Here is a 24,373-nt window from a genome sequence, read left to right as displayed (position 1 = left end):
GAGAGTGAGTGAGACAGAAAGAGACAGAGTAGGGTCTCTGAGCTGGCTAGGTTTAAGGGGTCTGTGCTAACAGGTGCAAAGATGACATCACATAGACCAGAGATCGAGAGAGAAAGAAAATAAAGCTTCTAAAATAATTCTTCTATTAAATATAGAAGAAAATAAATGTGTCCACTCTCTCTATCACTCTGCCCATCAGTCTTTTAATATATTAAGCCCTTCTTTCTTCTATCTCCTAAAGTCCGTCCTCTCCCTGTCCTACACTCAATCTGCTGTGTGGCAGAGGGCCAGTCATGTTCCACCTCTGGTGGAAATAATTTTTCCTCTATCATCTTCCATTACAAAATGCCGATCTGAAATTTAGGTGGCGTTCTAATGCATTTTAGCCCTCAGAGATGTGCTTGTCCACAGACATTCTGTCTAATTTTCAGTTCATGCACCACCCCCATTGTTTCATCAAATATGTCGGCCTCTGAGCGGACTAGACACTCAATCTAAGTGTCATTAGAAAGCTGAGATCCTCCCCTTTGTGATGATGTATAACTTTGTATCATCAATAGTTGATAACATACACTGGTGGCCAAAAGTTTGGAATAATGTACAGATGTTGATGTTTCAAAAGGAAATTGGTACTTTAATTCACCAAGGTGGCATTCAACTGATCAAAAATTATAGTCAAGTCATTACTGATGTAAAAAACAGCACCATCACTATTTGAAAAAAGTCATTTTTGATCAAATCTAGACAGGCCCCATTTCCAGCAGCCAACACTCCAACACCTTATCCTTGAGTATTCATGCTAAATTGCTAATTTTGTACTAGAAAATCACTTGCCATTATATCAAACACAGCTGAAAGCTATTTGGTTCGTTAAATGAAGCTTAACATTGCCTTTGTGTTTGTTTTTGAGTTGAAACAGTATGCAATAGACTGGCATGTCTTAACTGAAGATTTCATACAAAGGTGTACACTAGAGTCTTCAAAGACAAAGGACAACTGGCTCTAACAAGGACAGAAAGAGATGTGGAAGACCAGATGTACAACTAAACAAGAGGATAAGTACATCAGAGTCTCTAGTTTGAAAAATAGATGCCTCACATGTCCTCAGCTGACAGCTTCATTGAATTCTACCTGCTCAACACCAGTTTCATGTACAACAGTAAAGAGAAGACTCAGGGGTGCAGGCCTTATGGGAAGAATTGCAAAGAAAAAGACACTTTTGAAACAGAAAAACAAAAAGAAAAGGTTAGAGTGGGCAAAGAAACACAGACATTTGACAACAGATAATTGGAAAAGAGTGTTATGGATATTAACCCCATTGAGATTTTGTGGGATCAGCTAGACTGTAAGGTGCGTGAGAAGTGCCCGACAAGACAGCCACATCTATGGCAAGTGCTACAGGAAGCGTGGGGTGAAATGTCACCTGAGTATCTGGACAAACTGACAGCTGGAATGTCAAGGATCTGCAAAGCTGTCATTGTTGCACGTGGAGGATTTTTTTGATGAGAACTCTTTGAAGTAGTTTAAGAAGTCAATATTTTCTTTCAAATTGTAATAGTAATTTTTCACGTTATTAATGTCCTGACTATATATTGTGATAAGCTGAATGCTACTTTGGTGAATAAATGTACCAATTTCTTTCCATAAGAGCAAAATCTGTACATTATTCCAAACTTTTGATTGCGTATATTTCCTATGATTTGCTTAGCATGCTTTTCCTACTGGACCACATATTTTGTTCTGGACGTCTAAGATAAAACATTGGATTATTCAAACAAGCAAGCTCACACACAAGTGAAAAATTGCTAATTTTTCAGAAAAAAGGTAAAAGCAGATATATATATATATTTTTTTTTATGCTATTTGGGGCTTATAGCAGCAGTGATTGGCATATAAAAAAGATGTTTGTATTTGATGTCTTACAGATATCATATTTCACTTTGTAATTCTTTTGAAAATCTTTCAAACTGTGGTATTACAGCAACAAACTGTAAACTGTACAGTCGCATTCCTAAGAATGAGCGCATTCATTTGATATATGATTTTTCTATTTAAGTGCTTTGTGAAAGATATTTATATTGATATAAATATTTCTACCACATTACTTCTAGGTGGCACTGATTTGCGACACAGATGTTTTCAGACTTTATTTTGTTATTTTATGTAACACACCACATACGTCTGACTTACGTATTTGGAGACGTAAGCGTAAACTTTATTCGCGACATAGCGCCCCATTTTGGACCCGCCAGTGGGTCCACAGAGTTGAAGAGGTTGGAGATCCATTTTTAATAAAAACTGATTCTGGGCTGACTTTAAAAAAACAGAAAATCTAAAACTTTTTAACTGTGTCAAAAAAATAATAAAACAATCTTCTCAGAGGACTAGAAATATCAAAGTCCACTAAAATATATCTCACAGACAGTAAGTTCTTGTGGCTGCATACAAATGATAAAATACACAGGTAAAGCATCAATTACACACCTAATGCACATCACTTGCTCTTTATTTAGTTGCACCAGAACTAAAAAAGCTTGCCTTTGTCAGAAATGGAAAAAGACAGAAAAAAAATTGGCCAGTGCGTCTGCTTTTTCTAACCAAAATAACCTGAATGCACATTACATCATATTAACAACTTCTGAAAGTAGAAACTTCCAGAGAAGAATTAAAGGCAGCATACCTGACAGAGAGAGAAAAAGCAGAGACGGACAAAAAGCTAACAACTGAGAGACAATAACAGTTACAGAGTCAACATAGGATGCTGGTGTTACTATGGAGACATGTCAGATTAAGTCTATATCATCATCCCTACTGATTGATTATGTGCTCTGTCCCCTATAAACTCGTGGCTTCATCAACCAATCATTTCCCTTAAATTCCAGTGTGTCTATAAGGTCACTGTATCGGCTCTCCATGGTAACTAACAACCCCATCATGGAAGAGAGGAAAATGGACCATGCATTACTCTCCAGAACCAACTGATCAATCATCCATAATCAAAGCAATTGATAAGGTCAGACAGGCCACTAGAAGAATCCCCACTAGGCCTTATCTATCTATTCATCTGTTATCCATGTGTAATGTTGTAGCCTCCGGGTGCCAACAGGAGACAGGGGACACCAGACGCTCCTCACTGCCTGACAGCTCAGGGCAACACGGGTCAATCCAATCTCCCACTGAGCCTGGGTGCGTGTGCAAGCATGTCTGATTCACGGAAACACCACAGATGACGGAAGTGTCCAGGCTTTGGGGCCAAATCACACCAGAGCATCCTCGATTTTTCACTCAACACTTGATTCCTATCTCTTTTTCCATCTTTTCTAAGCCATCCAGCTCTCTGACAGGGAATAAAAATAGAGCCTTTGGTACAGACGCGTCGCTCATTATTAACTGCACATCTGTAAAGTTTTGAGCGTGTGTGCATTTTTATATATTTTTTTTTATCCCCTTTTCTCCCAATTTGGAATGCCCAATTCCCACTACTTAGTAGGTCCTCGTGGTGGCGCGGATACTCACCTCAATCTGGGAGGCGGAGGACAAGTCTCAGTTGCCTTGGCTTCTGAGACCGTCAATCCGTGGCTCGCATCTTATCACGTGGCTCGCTGTGCATGACACCGCGGAGACTCCCAGCATGTGGAGGCTCATGCTATTCTCCGCGATCCACGCACAACTTACCACGCGCCCTATTGAGAGCGAGAACCACTAATCGCGACCACGAGGAGGTTACCCCATGTGACTCTACCATCCCTAGCAACCGGGCCAAGTTGGTTGCTTAGGAGACTTGGCTGGAGTCACTCAGCACCCCTGAGATTCGAACTCGTGACTCCAGGGGTGGTAGTCAGCGTCAATACTCGCTGAGCTACCCCGGCCCGAGTGTGTGTGCATTTTAAGATTAAATGTGTTGTCGGGCTGTCAAGAAGTGCGCAATCTCATCTCTCTTTTATCCCGCATCTATCACATGACGGAGCATATACACTCAATCAAAGCATGTCAATTTTCAGAAAATAGTGTTTTTATAAAAACCTGTTCTCGTACATTGTTCGTCAGCTGAGACCTTTACAAATACAAATATATCCATTTAAATGTAATTTAGTATTTAAAAATAAAAACTCGTGTTTTGTCCCTTATCTCAAGAATCAGTGATGTCGCATGACAGATCAATCATGAAAGGCAGCAGATAGGAGAAAATAAAGTTATTTTTAAGTTTTTAAAAGCTCTCTAAAAACAATCTGTCACTGGTAAATCATTTTTGATAATATAATGGACACTTGCGATTTTTTGGTTGCTTGGACAAAATTTTAAATCAACGTTAATTATGAATGACTGTAAATGGGGGAACATTTTTTTGCAGCCTAATCTCATGAAAATGATGTGACCGTGGTGGCAACATTTTTGCAAAATAAAATTATGTAGGTTATTACATGTATTGCAGCAGATCCAAGATGAAATTTCGCATTTGCATTGGTTTTGTAATGCAAATGTTAAAATGTATCACCTAACAAGTCATGCCCTAATGTAAAAGTGTTTTGATGTCATAAAATAGCATAGTGTGAGGAACAGGGTGAAAAGTGATACTCTGCCGTTCTATTCATGATTTGGTGAAAGTGAATAAAAGTAATTGTTGTTGTAGCCCCTCTAGTGTTTATTTCACCAGGAAACTGCAATGAAACGTACAACAAACAACATAAAAATAATTTAGCAAAAATGTAGTTATAGTAATGAGATTCTATGAGACCAGGTTGCAAATTTGCCATCATACGGTGTAGTTATGGCATTTACCAGCAGGGGCTCACGGGGTAATGCGTACCAGCCTGGCTCCTGTAGGAATGAAAGTCCAGCCTTTCAGTTAAAAGAGCCAACTGCCTTTGTGATAAGAGTTTGTTTACTCTCATGAACCAAATCAGCCAGAAAAAATACAGTTTTGTAGCGGGATTTTAGCTAAAGAAGCAAAATGTAGAATATATCACTGTCTGATTTGTTGCTGATTTGAAATACGTCCTTGAAATGTAATCTTTTACAAGCAGTTTCAGATATTTCTGACTTTTGCCATTTAATAGGAGCTGTTCTTGTCTGCCTATTACATTCATAAGAAATATTTTCTCAGGGTCATTAGCACAATGGCTGGCGAGTGAACTGACTTGCCTTAACCCTTAAAAGTTTAAAGTCCTTTTATACAAATAAATCTCCAATTTCACTTTCACATTCTTATTCTTTTGTTTTTTGCGAGTCGCATTCACGCATTTCATCACCTACTTTGCAGGGAGGAGAATTAATATTAAAAAAGGACTTAAATATTGATCTGTTTCTCACCCACACCTATTATATCGCTTATGAAGATATAGATTTAACCACTGGAGTCATATGGATTACTTTTATGCTGCCATTACATGCTTTTTGGATCTTCAAAGTTCTTGTCACCATTCACTTGCATTGTGTGGACGTACAGAGCTGAAATATTCTTCTAAAAATCTTAATTTATGTTCTGCAGAGGAAAGAAGGTCATACACATCTGGGGTGGCATGAGGGTAAGTAAATTATGAGAAAATGGTCATTTTGGGTGAAATATCCCTTTAAAAGGACTCACTCAGTCTGACTTCTAAATCCATCCGCTAAACTGTGTACACAATAAACTCACAGCTGTGCTAGCCAACAAGTGGAACACACCATTATACACTAATATTAGGCTACTATCATGTTACTTTAAGCTAGTGTTGTGGAAGGAAAAGAGAGAGACCAAAAAACAACAACAAAAAATGAGGGAAAAAGAGGCAGCTGGTCCTCACGCCAGGTTGCAACTCAGAGCAATTAGAGCAGGCAGATGGCTAAATGGCCAAGAAAAAAAAAATTTAGACACCAAACAGCAGTGACAAGTGTGCCAGGAGCACAGAGATTCTGACCCTGTCAACTAAAAGAGAAAGAGAGGGAAAGGACGGAATCTAGGGCACAGCTACTACTGGAAGAAAAAGTCTATGATATTAACAGGCACAATTCTATCAGGGTCACCTGATAATGCATACTACTGAAGAGCAATTCTACCAGCAGAATACATTTAATGTGATACTAACTCTTTCAGTTTCACTCCCCCTTCTTTTGCAACTGCCTCACGTGTGCTCTTGGTTACATTTTAACTTGTTGAGATATGAGATCTGTCAAGTTTGTGTAAACAAATGGGCTTTTTAAGGGCAAGGTTCTGGTGCAGCTGAAGTATGCGGAGACTGTCGCTACTGTTGAAAACATGATGTTTACAGTATAACCTCAAGGTAACACAAGCTAAAACACATTCCTGAGCTTTTTATAATGCATGTGGTTTTTAGTGCACTTTAGTCACATCATTTTTTTGTTATTTACGCATTTACAGCGGCACTTCTGAAAGTGCACTTTTTTTGATAAATACTTTTTATACACGCAGTTGCAGAAACACTTCTGAAATGTTACTTTTTATTAGTTATACTTAGTTTATTTACACAGTTACAGTGGCACTTCTGTAAGTGCACTTTTTTAGAATCAGTTTTTTATTCATGCGGTTACAATACCACTTCTAAAACTATACTTTTTTGTTACATATTTTTTATATTTATGCAATTAAAGGGATAGTTCACCCAAAAATAAAATTTTCTCATCATTTACTCACCCTCATGTCATCCCAGATGTGTATGACTTCTGAACACAAAGATTTTTAGAAGAATATCTCAGCTCTGTAGGTTTATACAATGCAAATGAATGGTGAACAAAACTTTGAAGCTCCAAAAAGCACATTAAGTCAGCATTAAAGTAATCCTTAAGACTCCAGTGGTTAAATCCACATATTCAGAAGTGATATAAGTGTGGTTAAGAAACAGATCAATACTTTAGTCCATTTTTACTATAAATTTTCCGCACAGCATGAAGAATGTGACAGTGAAAGTGGAGACTGATAGTAAAAAAGGACTAAATATTGATCTGTTATTGATCTCACACACCTATCATATTGCTTATTAAGACATGGATTAAACAGTTAGTCTTATGGATTACTTGTTGCAGCCCTTTATGAGCTTTTTGGAGCTCCAAAGGCTTGGTACCCATTCACTTGCATTGTATGGACCTACAAAGCTGGTATATTTTTCTAAAAAGCTTTGTGTTTAGCAGAAGAAAGAAAGTCATACACATCTGGGATGGCATGTGAGTAAATGATGAGAGATTTTTCATTTTTGGGTGAAAAATTGTGCAAAAAAGTGCACTTTTTTAGTTACGTTGCTTTTTATTTACGCAGTTACAGCGACACTTCTTAAAGTGCACTATTTAATTTACATATATATTTTTTAATTATGCAGTTACAGCGACACTTCTGAAATTGTTCTTTTTTGTTACGTTATTTTCAGTTGTTTTTTTTTTTTTTTTAAATGACCTAGTTACTGTATGGTGACAACTCTGAAGTGCACTGTTGTTTTATTTACGTAGATACAGTGACATATCTGAAAGTGCAGACAAAACAAACAAGAGTCTAGAAACTGCAACAGTGCAAAAATAATGACAAAAAAGTTGTATACTTCGGCAGTCACATCTACATATTTTGCTTTACAATGGGCAAAGAAGTCAAAAATAGAGCTTTATGTGCATGCAAGTTGCTCTCTTGCAAAGCCTATTTAGCTCCATTTTAGTCCACAGTGCTATCTGTGACAGGTGACTTATCACGAGAGATGCACACTGCTATCTGAGCAGCACATTCACTCACCATTCACAACCCAGAAACCCAGACTGAAAAGACTGCAGGGAAACAAAGCACAAGGGATTTAATAGAGCACCAGGACATTCAGCACATACCATGATCACTGTCAATTATCAGCAAGACTTTAATAATAGCAACCAAATAAAAAAATACAATATTACAAATACTGCAATTTAAAAAAAAATTCAGACAACCAAAACAAAACTTAAAAGCAACGTAAGGTGGTAAAGCATCTAGTACAGATGTGTTTCTGTGTCCATGAGAAAGCACCGCTCAACAGTTTACAGCACAAACACATTACAGGCAAAAGAATTACAGAAAAAATAAAATAAACAACAGTAAAATCAACTGATATAAATCTCAATTAAAACTATGCATCCTTCATGCTCACAGCAGTGTTGTGTCCATGTCCATACACAAAGATGTGACTTCACTGTTTAGCCTTGGTCTTCATCTTATGTTTATATATTTATATTTATATATAGAAGGGGGATGTTTTGTGACAGGTAATTTTAAGGCTTTTAAATGTGTGTGCGTGTGCGTGCGCAAAAATTGTAGAACATCTAAACCAGAAAATGACAGACTATGACATTGAGGAGACATTAATCATTTCATGATTAAAGAATAGTTCAGGAAAAAAAAAAATCATAATTTACTCATCTTCAAGTGGTTCCAAACCTGTATGACTTTTCTTCCATGAAACACAAAAGATGTTAGGCAGAATGACCTAAAATCTTTTTTTGTGTACAAAGGAGCAAAGAAAGTCATACGGGTTTAGAACAAACGAGGGTGAATAAGTGATAACAGAATTTTCATGGGTGAACTATCCCTTAAAGATATCTCCAGAAATCTACTCAAACTCCCACCACAGAGGTGACTTCCTTAATATTCTCAAGTCATCCATTCCTTCATTACCGAACTCCTGGTGGAGATAGCGAGCTGGAAGGTCAGTGCGTTCTCATCTTATGAGGAGATGAAATGTTTTGCATCTCCAAGCATGAGTGATGACATCACTTCCTCTACTCTCACAGTGAAAGGACTGCTCGCAGTCTGACCTTTCAATCAGGATGTAAACTAGGTTGCGTTGAAGCCCGGCCTATTCAATGCCAGTCACACTGCCAGGCTGGAAGCAGATCAGAGCCGTCAGTGCGTCAGGGTCGAGACTGAATTGGCCCCTGTCAGACTGACCACCTTTTCAAAGGTGAAGACAACTCTTTTAAATGGCATTGATCCAGACGTCACCCTAATAGGGCAGCTGAAACAAGACGGCAGCCCAGAAAAAACAACACTACAGTACTCAGTGTGCCTTCTCATGGTCGGAAACAGAGAGGGACACTTATACACTCAAGGGCAGCTACCCTGACAAATGATTTAAAGAGAGAGTGTGTGAGCATGTGTGTGATGTTCAGTTTAAATCACAGTGTGTACGTGTGTATGAGACCCTGAGGGCGTAGAGGAATAACTTACTGCCCTCGAGCCAGACACCACTCATACACATACACACACACACACACACACACACACAGCTGATAGAGAGCCTCCCCATGTGAAAGTGTATAAAGAACTCTTTATTTAGAGCAGTGGTAACCAACAGGTGAAAATAGTACAGTTGACACTAGATTACTGATATAAATGTGATATGCGCTCTCATATATAAATCGGCCTTATTTATTCACACAAAGCCATGGCTGACGTGCGCAACATTCTTCCTGGATATTCGCCTCGCCCCGTCTCCTTATTTACAACATTTAGAAGTATAGACATTTTTCATTTTTAAGAAAAATAAAATGTGTACATACAGTAGTTTACAATCACCTCACATCGAACAATACGCACAATCTGTCTCTCGTTCACTCACTGAAGAGCTTCTTCATTTAATTTCCTCCCTGCTCGGCCGTGAATCTTTCCCAACTGAGAGGAACAACACTTAAACAAGGAAATAACAGAGCAAGTGATGCATAACTGCACTATTAGAAGAGAGGTATATTTAGCTGTGTGGCCATGGTAACCACCCTGGACGTGGAGTATAGTTATAAATATAGATTTGTTAGATGTACATAAGTGGATTCAGTATCACTTCATAAATGAACACTACAAAAATAATTTTCGTAATTAGTGTTTTTGTTTTGTTTACAAGTTAAAATATCTAGACATCCTTATATTTACATTTACTTTACAATATGGGTGATTCTTCACAAAACCTGTCAAGAAAATGTCCTGGTCCTATTTTACACTTAAGCCAAAAGAAACAAATAAGATATTATATTTTGCATAAAGAAAATTAAGCCTATTTTTAAGGCCATTAAGATGTTTTACATTGTGACATAATGTTCATGGCAGTTACGCACATTTCTCCCCCGTTCTCAATACTGCGATATGAAAAAACGGTTATTATGATATTCTCATTACTGTAATGTTAAATATTATTTAAAACGTCATTGTAGTACTCCCTTGGTCCTGCATTTCATTTGTTGTGATATTAATGTAAAAAAAAATCATTGTACAACAGCATCCTTTTACTTTAATACAGTTAAAAAAAAAAAAAAAAATTAAAAAAAGACTTTTACAGTCATGAGAATCATCATTTAAAACAATGTCAATAGAACATGTAAAATGTCCGAACGCATTATGGTAACGTGGGGTAAATGTGCTTTAGAGTACTTAAAATGACGACAAATTGCCAAAAATCCTAATGGTCCTAAATGCATGCTTCATTTTTCTTAACAAATATGCAATTACATTTTGCATATGCAATGATTTGGGGCTCACCAGGACCTTTTCTTGACAGATTTAGTGAGAATCCCTTTTTTAGCAAAACTGAGACTTAAGCTTTTTATATCCCACTGGCAATTATTTTTATTTTTTTTTAAGCATCAATTGAACAAAATGTAGTGAGGTTTAAGCGTAAAACAAGAAAAACGTATTTCTCTGAATACATCTTAATACTGGATCTTACACAATATCTCTTCCATCTTCTCGAGTATCTTGTTTCAAGGATGTTTATGTATTTTAACTGGAAAATAAGAAAATTAATGAATCCGAATTTTTTTTTTTTTTTTTTTTTGCACTATACTGTAGTTGTAACATTCTATTTAGTTGGATGTATTATTTGATGGATTCTTTCCTCTGTGACATTTAAACCCTGACATGTTTGTATTCTTACAGCGATATGCTACAGTACAATGTTTTTACGGTTTATCACAATAGGCCTTATCTAATGCATAAGGAAATTGTAAATGTGCAGGAATAACCTTTCTCCACCTAAACACTCACACTGCCTTGAACACATCTAGAACATTGTTTTCCCAGTAAAATGGATTGAGGGTGAAAACGCACACATCGTTCATTAACTTTTGATTTGATTAGCCTTGGAACCAACTGATTCACTTGTGAGTCAGGTCACATGATTCAGCTATTGAGTGCTGTATAATGAGTGTCTCAGAGTGAACTGTACACTTATCTCAATACGGAAAAGTGTGTGAGGGTAAATTACAGGAAGGATGGTCATAGTCATAGGCATGGCTAGTCAAATATTAGACAGGAAAACAACAGTTTGATTGATTTAGTCTGAGTGTGTAATATATGAAAAGCACTGTGCATCTGTGACTCATTCAAAATCTACACAAGACACAAATTCCACAGAACGTGCCGTGAGAGACAGATGTAAGGAAAAGGCCGAAAGCGTGTGCTCTAACCAAACTCAACTTTGTTGAGTGAATCAAGTCTGAAGTAATTAAATCATGATCAACAGAAATGAAAAACGTGGATAACCAACAGCAAAGTGGATTTAAATTCAACTTCATGTGTGTGCATGTCACATATATTATGTTGTGTCAACATCTGAAGTTTCGGATTACTCTTAGAACCTGTCACCATGGCGACTAGATCAATAATTAGGAATTGAAAGCCCAACAGCTTTGCCTTTATTAGTCTGTATTTCCTTCACCCGATCCTTCCATGCTTTAAACTGTGCTATATCCAGCGTATTAATTCATCCATTCATTAATGCAATCCGTCCATTAGTCCGTTCTCTCATGGTATTTGATGTCATCATTTGTTTTTACATTAAAATTAATATTCTTTAAGAGGAAGAAATACATTCCTTCTGGAGGAGGTCCAGTGTTCTTTCTTAATCTTTCTTTATTCAGTCGCTCACCCGCTCAGAACCTCTCTCTCCTCTCCTCTTACACATAGACAGCAGTCCGTGAGATCACAGAGCCATCCCTCTGGGACTCCATATCATCATCGATGTCATCGTCGTGTTGGCGGAGCTGTAGGATGGGTCCGCCTCCGGTGAAATGGTCATATCGCTCATCCTCTTCTTCCAGTTCATCGAACTTCTTCCTTTCTACCTCGTCTATCTCTCTGCTAAGCAAAATATCTTCCGCTGTGTGAGTATGTGTGGTCTCAAGCAGAGCCATGCCCCCTGGATGCATGCCCTGATTGGCTGCTTTCTCGTTAAGCCCCACCTCTCCTCGGTAAATGGGCGTGTTGTTGTTTCCGTTGTTTCCTGTACCATTTTTACTGGATTTGGCAGAGCTGAAGAGGCGAGTAAAGGAGTCGTACGGAGCACCGGTTGGTTTGCCGGTACCACGGTAACCATGTTTTTGGCGGCGGTTATGGGTAACCAGGTAGAAGATAAGACCGCTGATCAGTAAGATGGCCAGGAGACACGCGAAGATCACGCCTGCGATCACACCCGCATTTGAGGTGGAAGGTGATTGTTCTAAAGATAGAAAGATGAAAAGAGAAAAGAAATAACAGAAACAGAATTAGACAGGCTACATGGAAGGGAAATGGGAGGTCAAATGTTATAAGGGATATTTCACACAAAAATGAAAATTCCGTTATCATTTACTCACCCTCGTGTTGTTCCAAACCTGTATGCCTTTCTTCGGTGGAGCACAAAAGTAGAAATTCTGAAGTGCTGGTCACTCTTTTCAATGCAGTTACAATTAATGGGAAAGGAAGCTTTCAAGCTTCAAAAAGGACACAAAAGCACCACAAAAGTGATCCATATGACTTGTGTGCTATTTTCCAAGTCTTCTGAAGCCATACAATAGCTTTGTGTGAGAAAAAGACAATTAGTCATTATTTATCAACTCGACTAGATCATTGATTTAGTGATCAGCCCAATTCACGAACGAATCATTCATGCTGCTTTAGTGAACCAGATCAACTGATTCATTAAAAAGATCAAACTCAAAAGTACCATGTCTGATTCACAAATCAGATTTTATTTAAAACCTATATTTTGGTCTGTTCATCACACACAAAGCTATCGTATGACTATAGAAGGCTTATATATATTTATATATATCAGTACACACACACACACACACACACACACACACACACCCAATTCTGAAAAAGTTGGGACAGTTTGAAAAATGCTAATAAAAACAAAAAGGAGTGATTTGTAAATGATATTCACAATATATGATGTTTTACCTTTCATTTTTTTCTTTAAATGTACATTAATTTCAAATCAGATGATTGCAACATGCTCCAAAAACGTTGGGACAGTCGAGTGTTTACCACTGTGAAGCATCACCATTTCTTCTAATAACACTTAAGAATTTGGGCACTGAAGACACAAATTTGTTAAGTTTGGAAAGTGGAATTTTCCCCCATTCATCCATTATGCTGGTCTTCAGCTGCACAGTTGTACGGGGTCTTTGTTACCGGATGGTGTGCTTAATAATGCGTCACACATTCTCAGTTGGAGATGGTCAGGACTGCAGGCAGGCCAATCTAGCACCCGCACTCTCTGTTTACACAGCCATGCACTTGTAATCCAGGCAGTATGTGGTCTGAAGTTGCCCTGCTGGAAATTCTTGGATGTTCCTGGAAAAGACGGTGCTGGATGGCAGTAAATGCTGCTCCAAAATTTGTACATATCTGTCTGCATTCATGGTGTTCTCACAGATGTGCGATTTACCCATGCCATGGGCACTGACACACCCCTGACCCATACAGACACTGGCTTTTGGACCTGATGCTGATAACAGCTTGGATGGTCCTTTTCCTCTTTTGGCCCGGTTAACACAACGGCTGTGTTTCTCAAAAGCTGTTTGAAATGTGGACTCACCGGACCAAAAAAACACAGTTCCACTGTTCTACTATCCATCTAAGATGAGACCAAGACCAGAGAAGTCGGCAGTGCTTCTGGACAGTGTTGATGTATGGCTTCTGCTTTGCATAGTAAAGTCTTAACTTGCATCTGTGGATGCAGCGGTGAATGGAGTTGACTAAAAAAGGTTTACTAAAGTAATCCCAAGCCCATGTTCATGATATCCATTACAGATGAATGATGATTTTTTAAGACAGTGACATCTGAGGGATCAGTGATTGCGTGCATTCAGAAGTGGTTTTCGTCTTGCCCTTTACGCACTGAGATTTGACCAGATTCCTTGAATCTTTTAACTATATTGTGCACTGTAGAGGGTGAAATGCCCAAAATCCTTCCAAATTGTCTTCGGGGAACATTGTTCTCAAAGTGCTGGATTATTTGCTGAAGCATCTGTTGGCAAATTGACAATTCTCAAACGATCCTTGCTCTTAAAGGACTAGGCTGATTTTGGAGGCTCCTTATACAGTATACAGTATTATGACACAATTACCTCACCTGTTTAACATCTCCTGTTTCACATTGCCTTGTTATTAGTCTTAAATTGCCCGTCTCAACTTTTTTGGAGCGTGTTGCAATCATCTGATTTGAAATTACTGTACATTTTCAAAAAACAATAAAATTCACAAGGTAAAACATCAATGTGTAGTTGTGGTGCTTTCAATAGAGCAAAGGATGAATCTAATTTACAAATCACTCCTTTTTGTTTTTATTAGCATTTTTCATACTGTCCCAACTTTTTCGTGATTGGGGTTGTATTTATACATGTATTTATCGGTGTGTGTGTGTGTGTGTGTGTGTGTGTGTGTGTGTGTGTATAATATATATATATATACACACACACATACATACACTGTATACTGTATATATTATATTATATGCTTTTGCATAATTTCTTTTTTTAACTTAAAACGCACCAGTCCCCATTAATTTTAATTGCATGGAAAACAATAACCAGTACATTACTAAAATTTCTTCTTTTGTGTATCACAGAAGCCAATATGGTTTGGAACAATACTAGGGTAAGAAAATGATGGCACAATTTTCATTTCTGGATGAACTAATCCTATAAGAGATGGAGGGGGAAATGAGTTCCTCACATTCTGTTGCAGTGACTAAGTGCAAACACGGTGTGTCTGTGTGTCTGTGTGTGTGTGTGCGCAGCGTTGCTGCAGAGTTTTTAAAATCAAATTTAAGACTTTTTAAAACCTTTTTCAAGACCTGAACAAAAAAATTTTATACCGTATCCCCATACCAAAAAAAACCCCACACAATCTCAAAATAAATCATGTATCACAGACTCTTACTTAAACAGGCAGGGGTACATATTCAACATGGCCTTAACATCGCTTATCAGTAAAACAGGGTAGGATATATGCAAGATTAAAATACTTAAGTGTTTTCCGCATACTGTATATATCACAATAAATTTGGGTTGTATAAAGGCTGAAATACACCGGGGACTCACTCACTCAAACAAATAAGGGAATTAAAATGTGGGTTCCTTGACGCTGCGCAGAGCGAGCGCGAGAATGGAAGGCGAACCGCAGCTGCCTTATGTTCCTCCTGAACCACCAGTAAAAGGAAAAAAGACCGTGTTAGAAACTTCTACAACGAAAAAAACGTCTGGATCAAGAGCAGCTAAAAGCACAATTAACACTGGTGTTGCTTTTCCACACTGGAGGCAACTGCGGGACTCAAAGGGTCTGAAAAACGACACCATGGTTGCCATTTTTCTTTTGGACAGGTAATTACATGGTTTGATTTGTTTTTGATAAATTTTGTTAATGTAATGAAGTATTTAGCTCGTGTGTGTGTGTTAATGTGTGACAGACGAGGCGTGGCTTTGGAGACACCTCTGAAGCAAGGGCAGGCTCTATGCTTTCAAAGCTAGCTTGCTAACTGCTAGCCTCTCTGGATTACACACACTAGCTTTAACAGTTGATCATTAGTGATCGCTTGTCATAAATTTCCGATATGGCTTAATGATTGTGAACTGCTCTGCAACAGCTAAAAACACCCACAAGCCCCACGTGCTTGGAGAAAATACAACAGCGCCACGTTTTCACTTTGAAGGATGTAACATGCATTTATTTAATTAAATCGTATTCTTTTGAAGTTTGATAATCACACTAGATCATATCACAATTCCTGTCTTTCCGCCCCCAAATTTAAGAACTCTTTAAATTATTATTAAGACTTATGTTGTATCATTTAAGATATTTAAGACTTTTTATGACCTTACATTTTGTCAAACTGAATTTAAGACTTTTTAAGGATCCGTGGGAACCCTGGTGTGTGTGTGTGTCATTGCATGCTGGAGTGCATTGAGTGCATGTGGGAGGGTGACATTTCTGTCCAGTTCCTTAAGGGGAACCGCTTTCCATAAGGCCAGTTTGCGGCACTCACACATAAACCGCACAATAAAGAGGGAAACTCAGCACCAACATGAAGCCTCAACAAACAACAGAGGAGAAAGTATGATGGAAAAAATGGATGCATGGATGGATAGACAGACGGATGAGAGCAGGGAAGACATATGAGAGGAGGCTTGGATTGACGGGGAAGACAGCAGACAGACACATCGGCCTTGAAGCCACAAATACACAACAGCACATAGCAGCTTCTCCTCACTGCTTGATAAGTGTGTGTGTGTGTGTGTGTGTGTGTGTGTGTGTGTGTGTGTAAGAGATAAAATGAGTATGTGAAGACATGACTAGCACTGCTGAAAAAGAGCAATGCATATGTTAACACACACACAAGAAAACATGCACAAGCAAATGCCACCCCTCACCCAAAATAAACAACATCATTGATCAAAACTCTTAAATAATTGATTGTCAACTCTTTCAAGCATCAAGCATCTCACACTTGAGTTACACAGTTAATTGAATGAATAATTGAGATTATGATTACAGCTTTCACAATTAACTAATCATGAAAAGCGTCAACTTCAGCATTACATGTAGGTCTACTCAAGCTATACATGTTTTTTGTTCTTTTTTTTTTTTTGCAGTGGTTGAGCATTGTAACCAATCACAGACATGTCCCCATGTTCCTAATTTGTGTGTCATTTATTCAAAATGTGAATAACATTAATCATGCTACTAAGAGGCCCAATATGGAGTATAATGATGAATAAATTATATTATAATTTATTCATCATTGTCATAAATTATATTATTATTATTATTATTATTATATTATATTCTCTCTTAACAACTGACTATCAACCGACAGCCTGAATGTCAATACAGTACAATACAACCTACTGTACATTCTATATATACTTTTTTTATTGAATAATGTTTATCTATATTGTGTGTATTGTATACTGTACAGTGTATGTTATTATTTGTATATTGTTGTATGTAATTATGTGTATAACAGATGTTTAAATTGTGTTGTGTTAATTTGATGTTATTGTAAATTGGTACTGTCTCATCACTGTTACGACTGCTATGTTGATCGGAACTGCACCCAAGAATTTCACACACCATTGCACTTGTGTATATGGCTGTGTGACAATAAAGTGATTTGATTTGATAAAACCACAAAGTAATTCAAGAATACAGTTCTCAGCTTGTTTAGGATGTACAGCTTACACAAAGAATAGGCCACAGAAAATAAGTATTGTAAATCCTACCAATCTAAATGAATTACAATCACAGGGAAATAATAAACATTTCAAATTTTTGTCATAATCGCACACACATAGACACACACTTAATGAAGGAGACAGGAATACGAATGTCTTACTGCCTCGGTCAACGTGTTCCTCCTGTCTCTCCTACACACACACACCTACACACATCACCTCCCACTCTTTCATGTTGTTCTGATCTTTGAATCAATCTCATGCTGCCTGCCCTAGTCCTCTGAATTATACATGATAGTCTGATCATATAGCGGCCACACACGTGCACGCAGGCAGGCACACGCAACGGACAGATCTAAATGATTTCATTACTGCAAGATTTTATGCTCACATAGAGCAATAGAGGAATAATGTTTGTTCTAAACGGCAACATACTTTAAGCATAATTCCCCACTGAGGGCAACAACAATTATCACTAGATTTTTAGCTTGCCTGTGCAAAAGTCACGATGCGTGGTTCCTTGAATATGGCTCAGTCCCCTCCGTCAATACAAGTCAATGCAATGTTTTTTTATTTTGCCCTTTTTATAGCACAAACAGCGCAAGGAAACAACTTTACTAAGACCTGAAACATACTCAATTACATGAATGCTTCTAGCTAGTTCCAAAATGTCAGACCACAATACACAAGTGGACTATAGTGGACATTAACTCAAACTTTCGTCCTCTTTCATCTTCGTTTTCTCATTCAGGTCAACTACTGTCATGGTGCAGCAACAGGTTATAGCTAGCAGCCTGACAAATAACACATCCAGGTTAACTGCACAGACATTTGATAATATCGCCCCCTTTTAATACTGAGGTTTGTTACTGCCACAGTAACGCAAGAATGCAATCACGAACAATGGGACCGTGCATTTGCAATGCACTGGCCAAGCATTTGTGTAGAGTACTGTATGTTTCTGGCCTTAAGTATGAGCAAAAGTAATAGTGCTGTTTGCCTTAGCAAACACAACTAATTATACTGATGTAGTTTCACTTTCTTTCTCCAAGCATTGGCAGTATATTAATAAATGTACGCATTAGTGCTCTGAAAGAGTTTAAGTGAATGGCTGTATGAAGTGGATGAATGAAGCCTTTCTCTTGGAGCTTTTTCCAAGCAGGGAAGAGGAAAAAAATTCATCACTTCTGAATGCCTCACTTCCTCTCTATCCTTTTTTTCTGTCACTCCATTGGACAGAGATAGAGGGACAAAGCGGAGGAGATTTTTTTCATGGCAGCTGGAAAGAGAACATGACAGAATCCACAGTTGAAAATGAATGAGGGAAAAGAGAGAGAGAGGTTGAATCTTGGTTAGCCAGGCTTGCCTGAAAGCTACATGAGGCCGAGTGTTGAGAAGTGATTTGGATTGGAAGTTGGATTCCCGGCTCTGGCTAAGGTTCCTTCCCACAAGCAGCAGTGCACTTCAAAAACATGCTTGGAGGTATCTCTGTACCGCTCGCTCACTTTCAGGAAAAACACAGAGACAAGATCTGTGCGGGCCGACCTTAGTAGCCATGGAGATGGTTGCCGGGGGCGAAGACAGCTAGGCAACTGGGAAGGTAGTGGCCATTTCATGGCTGTCAACACGGCTGCACTTAAGTGCCACCACTTTGCCGCAAACCAACACCTCCCTAGCGCTCAATTGCACCTGCCTACTCTCCACAAAACACATCTCTCTCCACAGTTACTCGCACATGAAATCCTAAACTACACTAGTGTAGGTCACAATGGTCGACAAGTTGTTTGGTCGTCCAACAAGCGACTTGTTGATTAGTGAGGTAGGTTTATCTACATGTTTTCTTATATAATATAGTTTTCTGCTATTTTTTAGCACTGGTGCTTTAATAAGCATGCTGGCAGCGTGTTGTACTACACCTGTTGGACAGTTTGCATGGTAAAACCCTCTTGGAAAAGTTGTCTTTAAATTCACCCCCTTTAAAGCATTGCCACTATAGCCATAAGCATTGAGATAAGCAGCTTTGGCTGTTGCTTCACGCCTTGTGCTGTTAATTAAGCATCCAACCATGAGCATTTAAGAAGCCATGTTAAGTTTTAATACAGTTAAAACACATATCGAGACCCCTGCATTCTGTTCCATCCCATTGCGCTCCGTCCAGCTGTTTTTGAAAGCAAAAATGCATCTTATGTAAAGGACCACTAAAAATGCGTCAGAACGGGTCATGTGATCCCAAAACTATCCTTATTATACAGTGCTTCTTTAAGACTGCAAACGACAACTAAACTATCAAACAAATTTACATAAACAGACACAGTTATAATTGAGCTACAGCAGGTTTTTGTGTACAGTCGAGCTACAGTCTTAAATCTGTCTAAGTATCCATGACACAATGCGTAATCAAATATTTGAAGGATGACATATATGCCGGGTTGAAAACACATAATGAGTCACTTGTCTTTCGGAGCATATGCAAAATGCAGGGGCCAACTGTGGTCCAATTACTGTGTTTACATGCTGGATGAAACAGAGCTGCAATCGCATGAACTAGGTCTGTTAGACAGACTACGCAAAAACTGGACAGTCCATGAGAGTCGCACCCTTCCTTTGACAGAAGAGTGGAGGATAAGAGGCCGGGAGCTGAAACAGCTATGAGTGAGTTATCCTCACCCAGAGTCTCTTTTGGGGGAAGATGGTCGCAGAAGGAGGGTGGCAAGTTTGGAAGGCACAGAAGTGATTGGCCAGAGAGAGTTCATAGCAGAGCCGAAGAGTTAGAGGATATAAGTGATGCATAAGGAAGAATGAACGTGTGATGGGGAGATGAGGGAGAGCTGCATGTTCCGAGGAGGGGTTTTCACTCCATTAGAATATTAGACACACCAAAAGAGGTGAGAAGGCAAGAAACCATTCGTTTAGTGTTTGGTACGAACTGTAGGAGAATTGTTTTTTTTTTTTTTCAAATGAGCAAGGTCTGCCTTTAAGCAAGGACAGGGTGACGTGAGACAGCGAGAGAGAGAGAGAGAGAGAGAGAGAGAGAGAGAGAGAGAGAGGATAGAGAGGGAAATGGAGAAAGGTAGAGAGCTTTAAAACCAAAGTTGTGAGAGTAAAGCACATTTTCTCCCCATTACCTAAGAGCTATTACTCTTGCTCAGCACTTAAGAAGCTCAGTCTTTCTGTACTCAACCATGTGTACATTTCATTCCATCAGCCTGTCACAAGACATCAAAATGGGCCAGAAAATGCCAGAAGAAGCCAAGAGAGGGATAATTTTGGATCACATGACAGTGATCAAACATAGTGCTCACCCTGGACGTGTGCTGGGACACAACCTAACCCCACCTCAACAATGTTAATCTTCATTTACAAAATTACTGACAAAAATGTTTGTTGACAAAGGGTTTTTTGATTATTTCAACAATAATGAAGACTGAAAATCATGAAAATTATTTTAATTAATTCATACTGTACAAAATACAAGCAAAAAAGCAAAAAATGTACCAAGGCAAGATATTAACAAATGTACTAACAATGTTTTTAGAAGAGAATTTTTAGTAACATGCTAGTCACAATGTGTACAGTAACTCACGTTGAGAATGCATAAAGATTAAGATGCTACAAGTCATGCAATATCCTAAACGGTCTCTAAAACACAGAAAATTATTAACAGTAATTTTTCACGTTATATTTTGTTTATAAATCTTTTAAACATTTTTTTAAATGTTTAAAATTTTAGTCTGTTACAGTTTTACAGACATGTTTTCATAATTTTTCACATTACCTTCAACTAAAATGTTATTTTTGTCAACTAAAATGATATGTCATTTCAGTCAAATGGTAAAATGGACTAAAATTAATGATGACGAAAAGACAAAACAAATACTACATTTAAAAACAATTGTCTAAGGGCAAATATTATGACAAAAAAATAAAATAAAATTCAACACCACCTAAATACAGCTACATACCAAACACAAATTGAAGAGACTATTAGGACAATTTAGACCTGGAGCAAACATTCACAAAGCAATTTGTATTTTTTTATAAAAAAAATTTTTGCCAGTGTGTGTGTTGATTTTTTTTCTTCGCCTGGCGATGAAATGCTCTGACCAATAAGATATGAGGTTTGGATCATAGAGCATGTCAGGAGCCGCTGCAGTTACCAGAACCAGAGCAACTGGTGGCACTAAAGCACGGAAAGCTATTTTGACCACCGACATTAAATGGTGAAGGAACTCGAGGAAGAAATCCTGAACCAGCAGTGAGGATGTGTATTTAATTTGCATTAAATGCCTTAAAAAAAATAAAAAAAAACCTCTCATATCTCATTTTGTGTCACCTCTGGTGTGTAAAGGCCTTAACACAGTAACACATACACACACCTTTCTTTAAGAAAACCTCATTAACAGTTCTAAGGGAAGTGGTGTCAGAGTGAGACATTTTCCTCCAGATCCCAAAAAATCCCACAAAAAGAAAAAAAGGGAATAAAAGCACCACAGAGTCAAGAAAAGATCACATGCACAAAGGGCTGACAGTGCATGCAGAGTGTGGTGTGACAAAAAGTAACAAAAAGCACAAAGACAGATAAGAATAATGCCAACAAACTGCCTCATGTCAAATTGTAAAGCTCTTGCTTTGGGCCTGAAACCTAGCTGCTAATTTGTCCAACTAGTGTCCCTTTTCACCACCTAACATTCAAGTGTAAGTGTGCGTGTCTGTGTGATGAATAACCACTAGAGGCCAAGTAATGTCTTGTGCAGACAGACTCACCTCTCACAAAGACGGTGACCTGATCTCTGCCGCTTCCCAGACTGTTTCTGACCTCACAAATGAAGGTGGTGTTGATGCTGTCGTCCACCTTCACCACGGCAAGACGATTCTCCTGCACCTGCACTGTGTCAGGCATCAGCCCTGACAAACTATGGGACAACATCCACACAAAATTATCACAACCTTTTCAGAGCATTTCTAGTATGTTTACAGTTTATCAGAAATACAGTGGCCCGAAAACCTATTTGGACATTTATGCCACAGTTAAAAAAGTATGAATGTCATTGCATTAGATAACAAAATATCAAAGCCAGTGGCACTTATTTAAAATAAAGTGTAATACTTTACAATAAGGTTGCATTTGTTTTAAATAATTTCATGCATTACATATGATGAACTAACAATGAACAATATGTTTTTACAGCACTTATTAATCTTGGTTAATGTAAGTTTATAAAAACACAATTGTTCATTGCAAGTTCATGTTAGTTCACAGTGCATTAACTCATTTTAATGTATACAGCTTTATTAATAGACGCTTTACATGTCTTGTTCATTGTTAGTTTATGTTAACTAATATACTTAACTAATGTTAAAAAACAAAAGCTTATTGTAAAATTTTACCAAAAAACACAGCACAAGCAAAAAAATTTAAGCAAACCATTTCACAATAAGTGGTTTTTACTGTTTGACTGTTCGCAGATGCCAAGCATTCATGTCAAAACTGAAGTATACTTTGGGCTTAAGTGTCAAAATACCACTGTATTTGGATCACTGTACACTGAATGGGCAGAAGCAAAGGAAATGCTCACGTTCTCCAGGTGACAGTGGTGGGGGCGGGGTTTCCATCAGCTTGACAAGTCAAAAACGCACTTGTCCGACCCTTGTACCAGTTGTTATCATACCCCACAATCTGCACCTGGGGAGGATCTGAGACACAGAGAGAGCGAGAGGGAGAGAGAGAGAGAGAGAGAGAGAGAGAGAGAGAACTGGTGGATCAAACAACTCTGCCAGTTCAGCTTTGCTGAATGTTAACTAGACTTTATAAATGAGTTAAGCCTTGAGGCACTAAAGTCTTAAATCAAACGCTGATATGGTTGGTCAGCCGACTCCATAATTCTAGATGACCTCATTGACCTTTAACTTGTGTTGCAGGTCCAACCAGCACTGTAATGCCTCAGGGTAATTTGCTTCATGACCATTGCTAATGTCTGGCATGTTCTGTAGCTACATTAGTGGCTGTAGATACATTACTGGCTGGACCAATTTAGACATGACTTACTACAAAGCAATTTCTCAATTGTAGAAGCAAGGCTGCAGTCAGCAATTAAGTAATTTGGATCAGTGCTCATGTATTTGATGGTCTGGTTAAAAGTCTTACATTCAACGGTAAGCTTCATTGGGATGGTCTCAGGTTGGGGCATGGTTCGATGTGACACCACGCAGCTGATGTCTTTGCCATTATCCGAGGGCTGTGGTATCAACATGTACTCGCTCTGGACGGAGACAGTGTTATCTGGATTGTTCGTTTTCACTGGTGTTGTCGCGTTTCCGTTAACCGCTGTGGTCCAAGAAATGGTCGCTGCCGGACGGCCATTGGACGATTCACAGCGTGCTACGATGACCGGGGTATTGCCAGTGTTAACTGTGACAGTAGTACCCATGTTCCTTGGTTTAGCTGTGGGACAGAAAGAGAGGGAGAGTTTGACCTTCATTTAGTGGTATACTAGAGTAAGGGAGGATGAGAAGAGGAGGAGGAGGAAAGGAAGTGGAGAAGGGAAGATCACAGCTCTTCTTGTCCTGCCACACGCTAGAACAGCACTCACATTGTACTCAGGTGTCGCCCGGAGAAAGACATCAAAGAGAGGGAAAGGAGAAAAGCAGGGGAGACGGAGAACGACAGGGGAGCAACAGCCTCTCTGCATGATAAGCAGGCAGATCAATAGCACAGACGAGGGGTGGGGGGTTGGCAGGCGAGCGAGCAAGTGCCCAGCCAAGGTTACTGCCACATTTCACACATATTAACAGCAGCACAATTGATCTGACAATACTATTTATAAACCCCCTTTAAGCTTGCAAACGGACACTTATGTGAGCATGCGCACACACACAACATGCTCTTTGGAGCAGAATAGGGCTGCAACTAACGGCTATTTTTATAATTAATTATCAACAG

General features: G+C 38.6%; 1 protein-coding gene across 2 annotated transcripts in view; it reads right to left on the bottom strand.

Annotated features, from left to right (window-relative positions):
- si:ch73-22o12.1 (nectin-2) overlaps positions 1-24,373 on the bottom strand; it is a 107,204-nt gene that overhangs the window by 47,091 nt on the left and 35,740 nt on the right. Inside the window, exons 4-7 of one of the 2 annotated variants that reach the window (XM_051721275.1) lie at positions 23,579-23,875; positions 23,010-23,127; positions 22,198-22,346; positions 9,253-12,431 (exon numbers count right to left, since the gene is read on the bottom strand). In XM_051721275.1, the coding sequence (XP_051577235.1) occupies positions 11,890-12,431; positions 22,198-22,346; positions 23,010-23,127; positions 23,579-23,875 (1,106 nt within the window). In that variant the 3' untranslated portion in view covers positions 9,253-11,889. Of the gene's footprint in view, positions 1-9,252; positions 12,432-22,197; positions 22,347-23,009; positions 23,128-23,578; positions 23,876-24,373 lie in introns of those variants that run through there. The other variant, XM_051721276.1, reaches the window with a different exon arrangement.

This window comes from Myxocyprinus asiaticus, chromosome 16 (assembly GCF_019703515.2).
Source record: "Myxocyprinus asiaticus isolate MX2 ecotype Aquarium Trade chromosome 16, UBuf_Myxa_2, whole genome shotgun sequence".
Lineage (NCBI taxonomy): Eukaryota > Metazoa > Chordata > Actinopteri > Cypriniformes > Catostomidae > Myxocyprinus > Myxocyprinus asiaticus.
The sequence above is the reverse complement of the archived record's forward strand: the minus strand, read 5'-3'. Positions and strand labels throughout refer to the sequence as shown.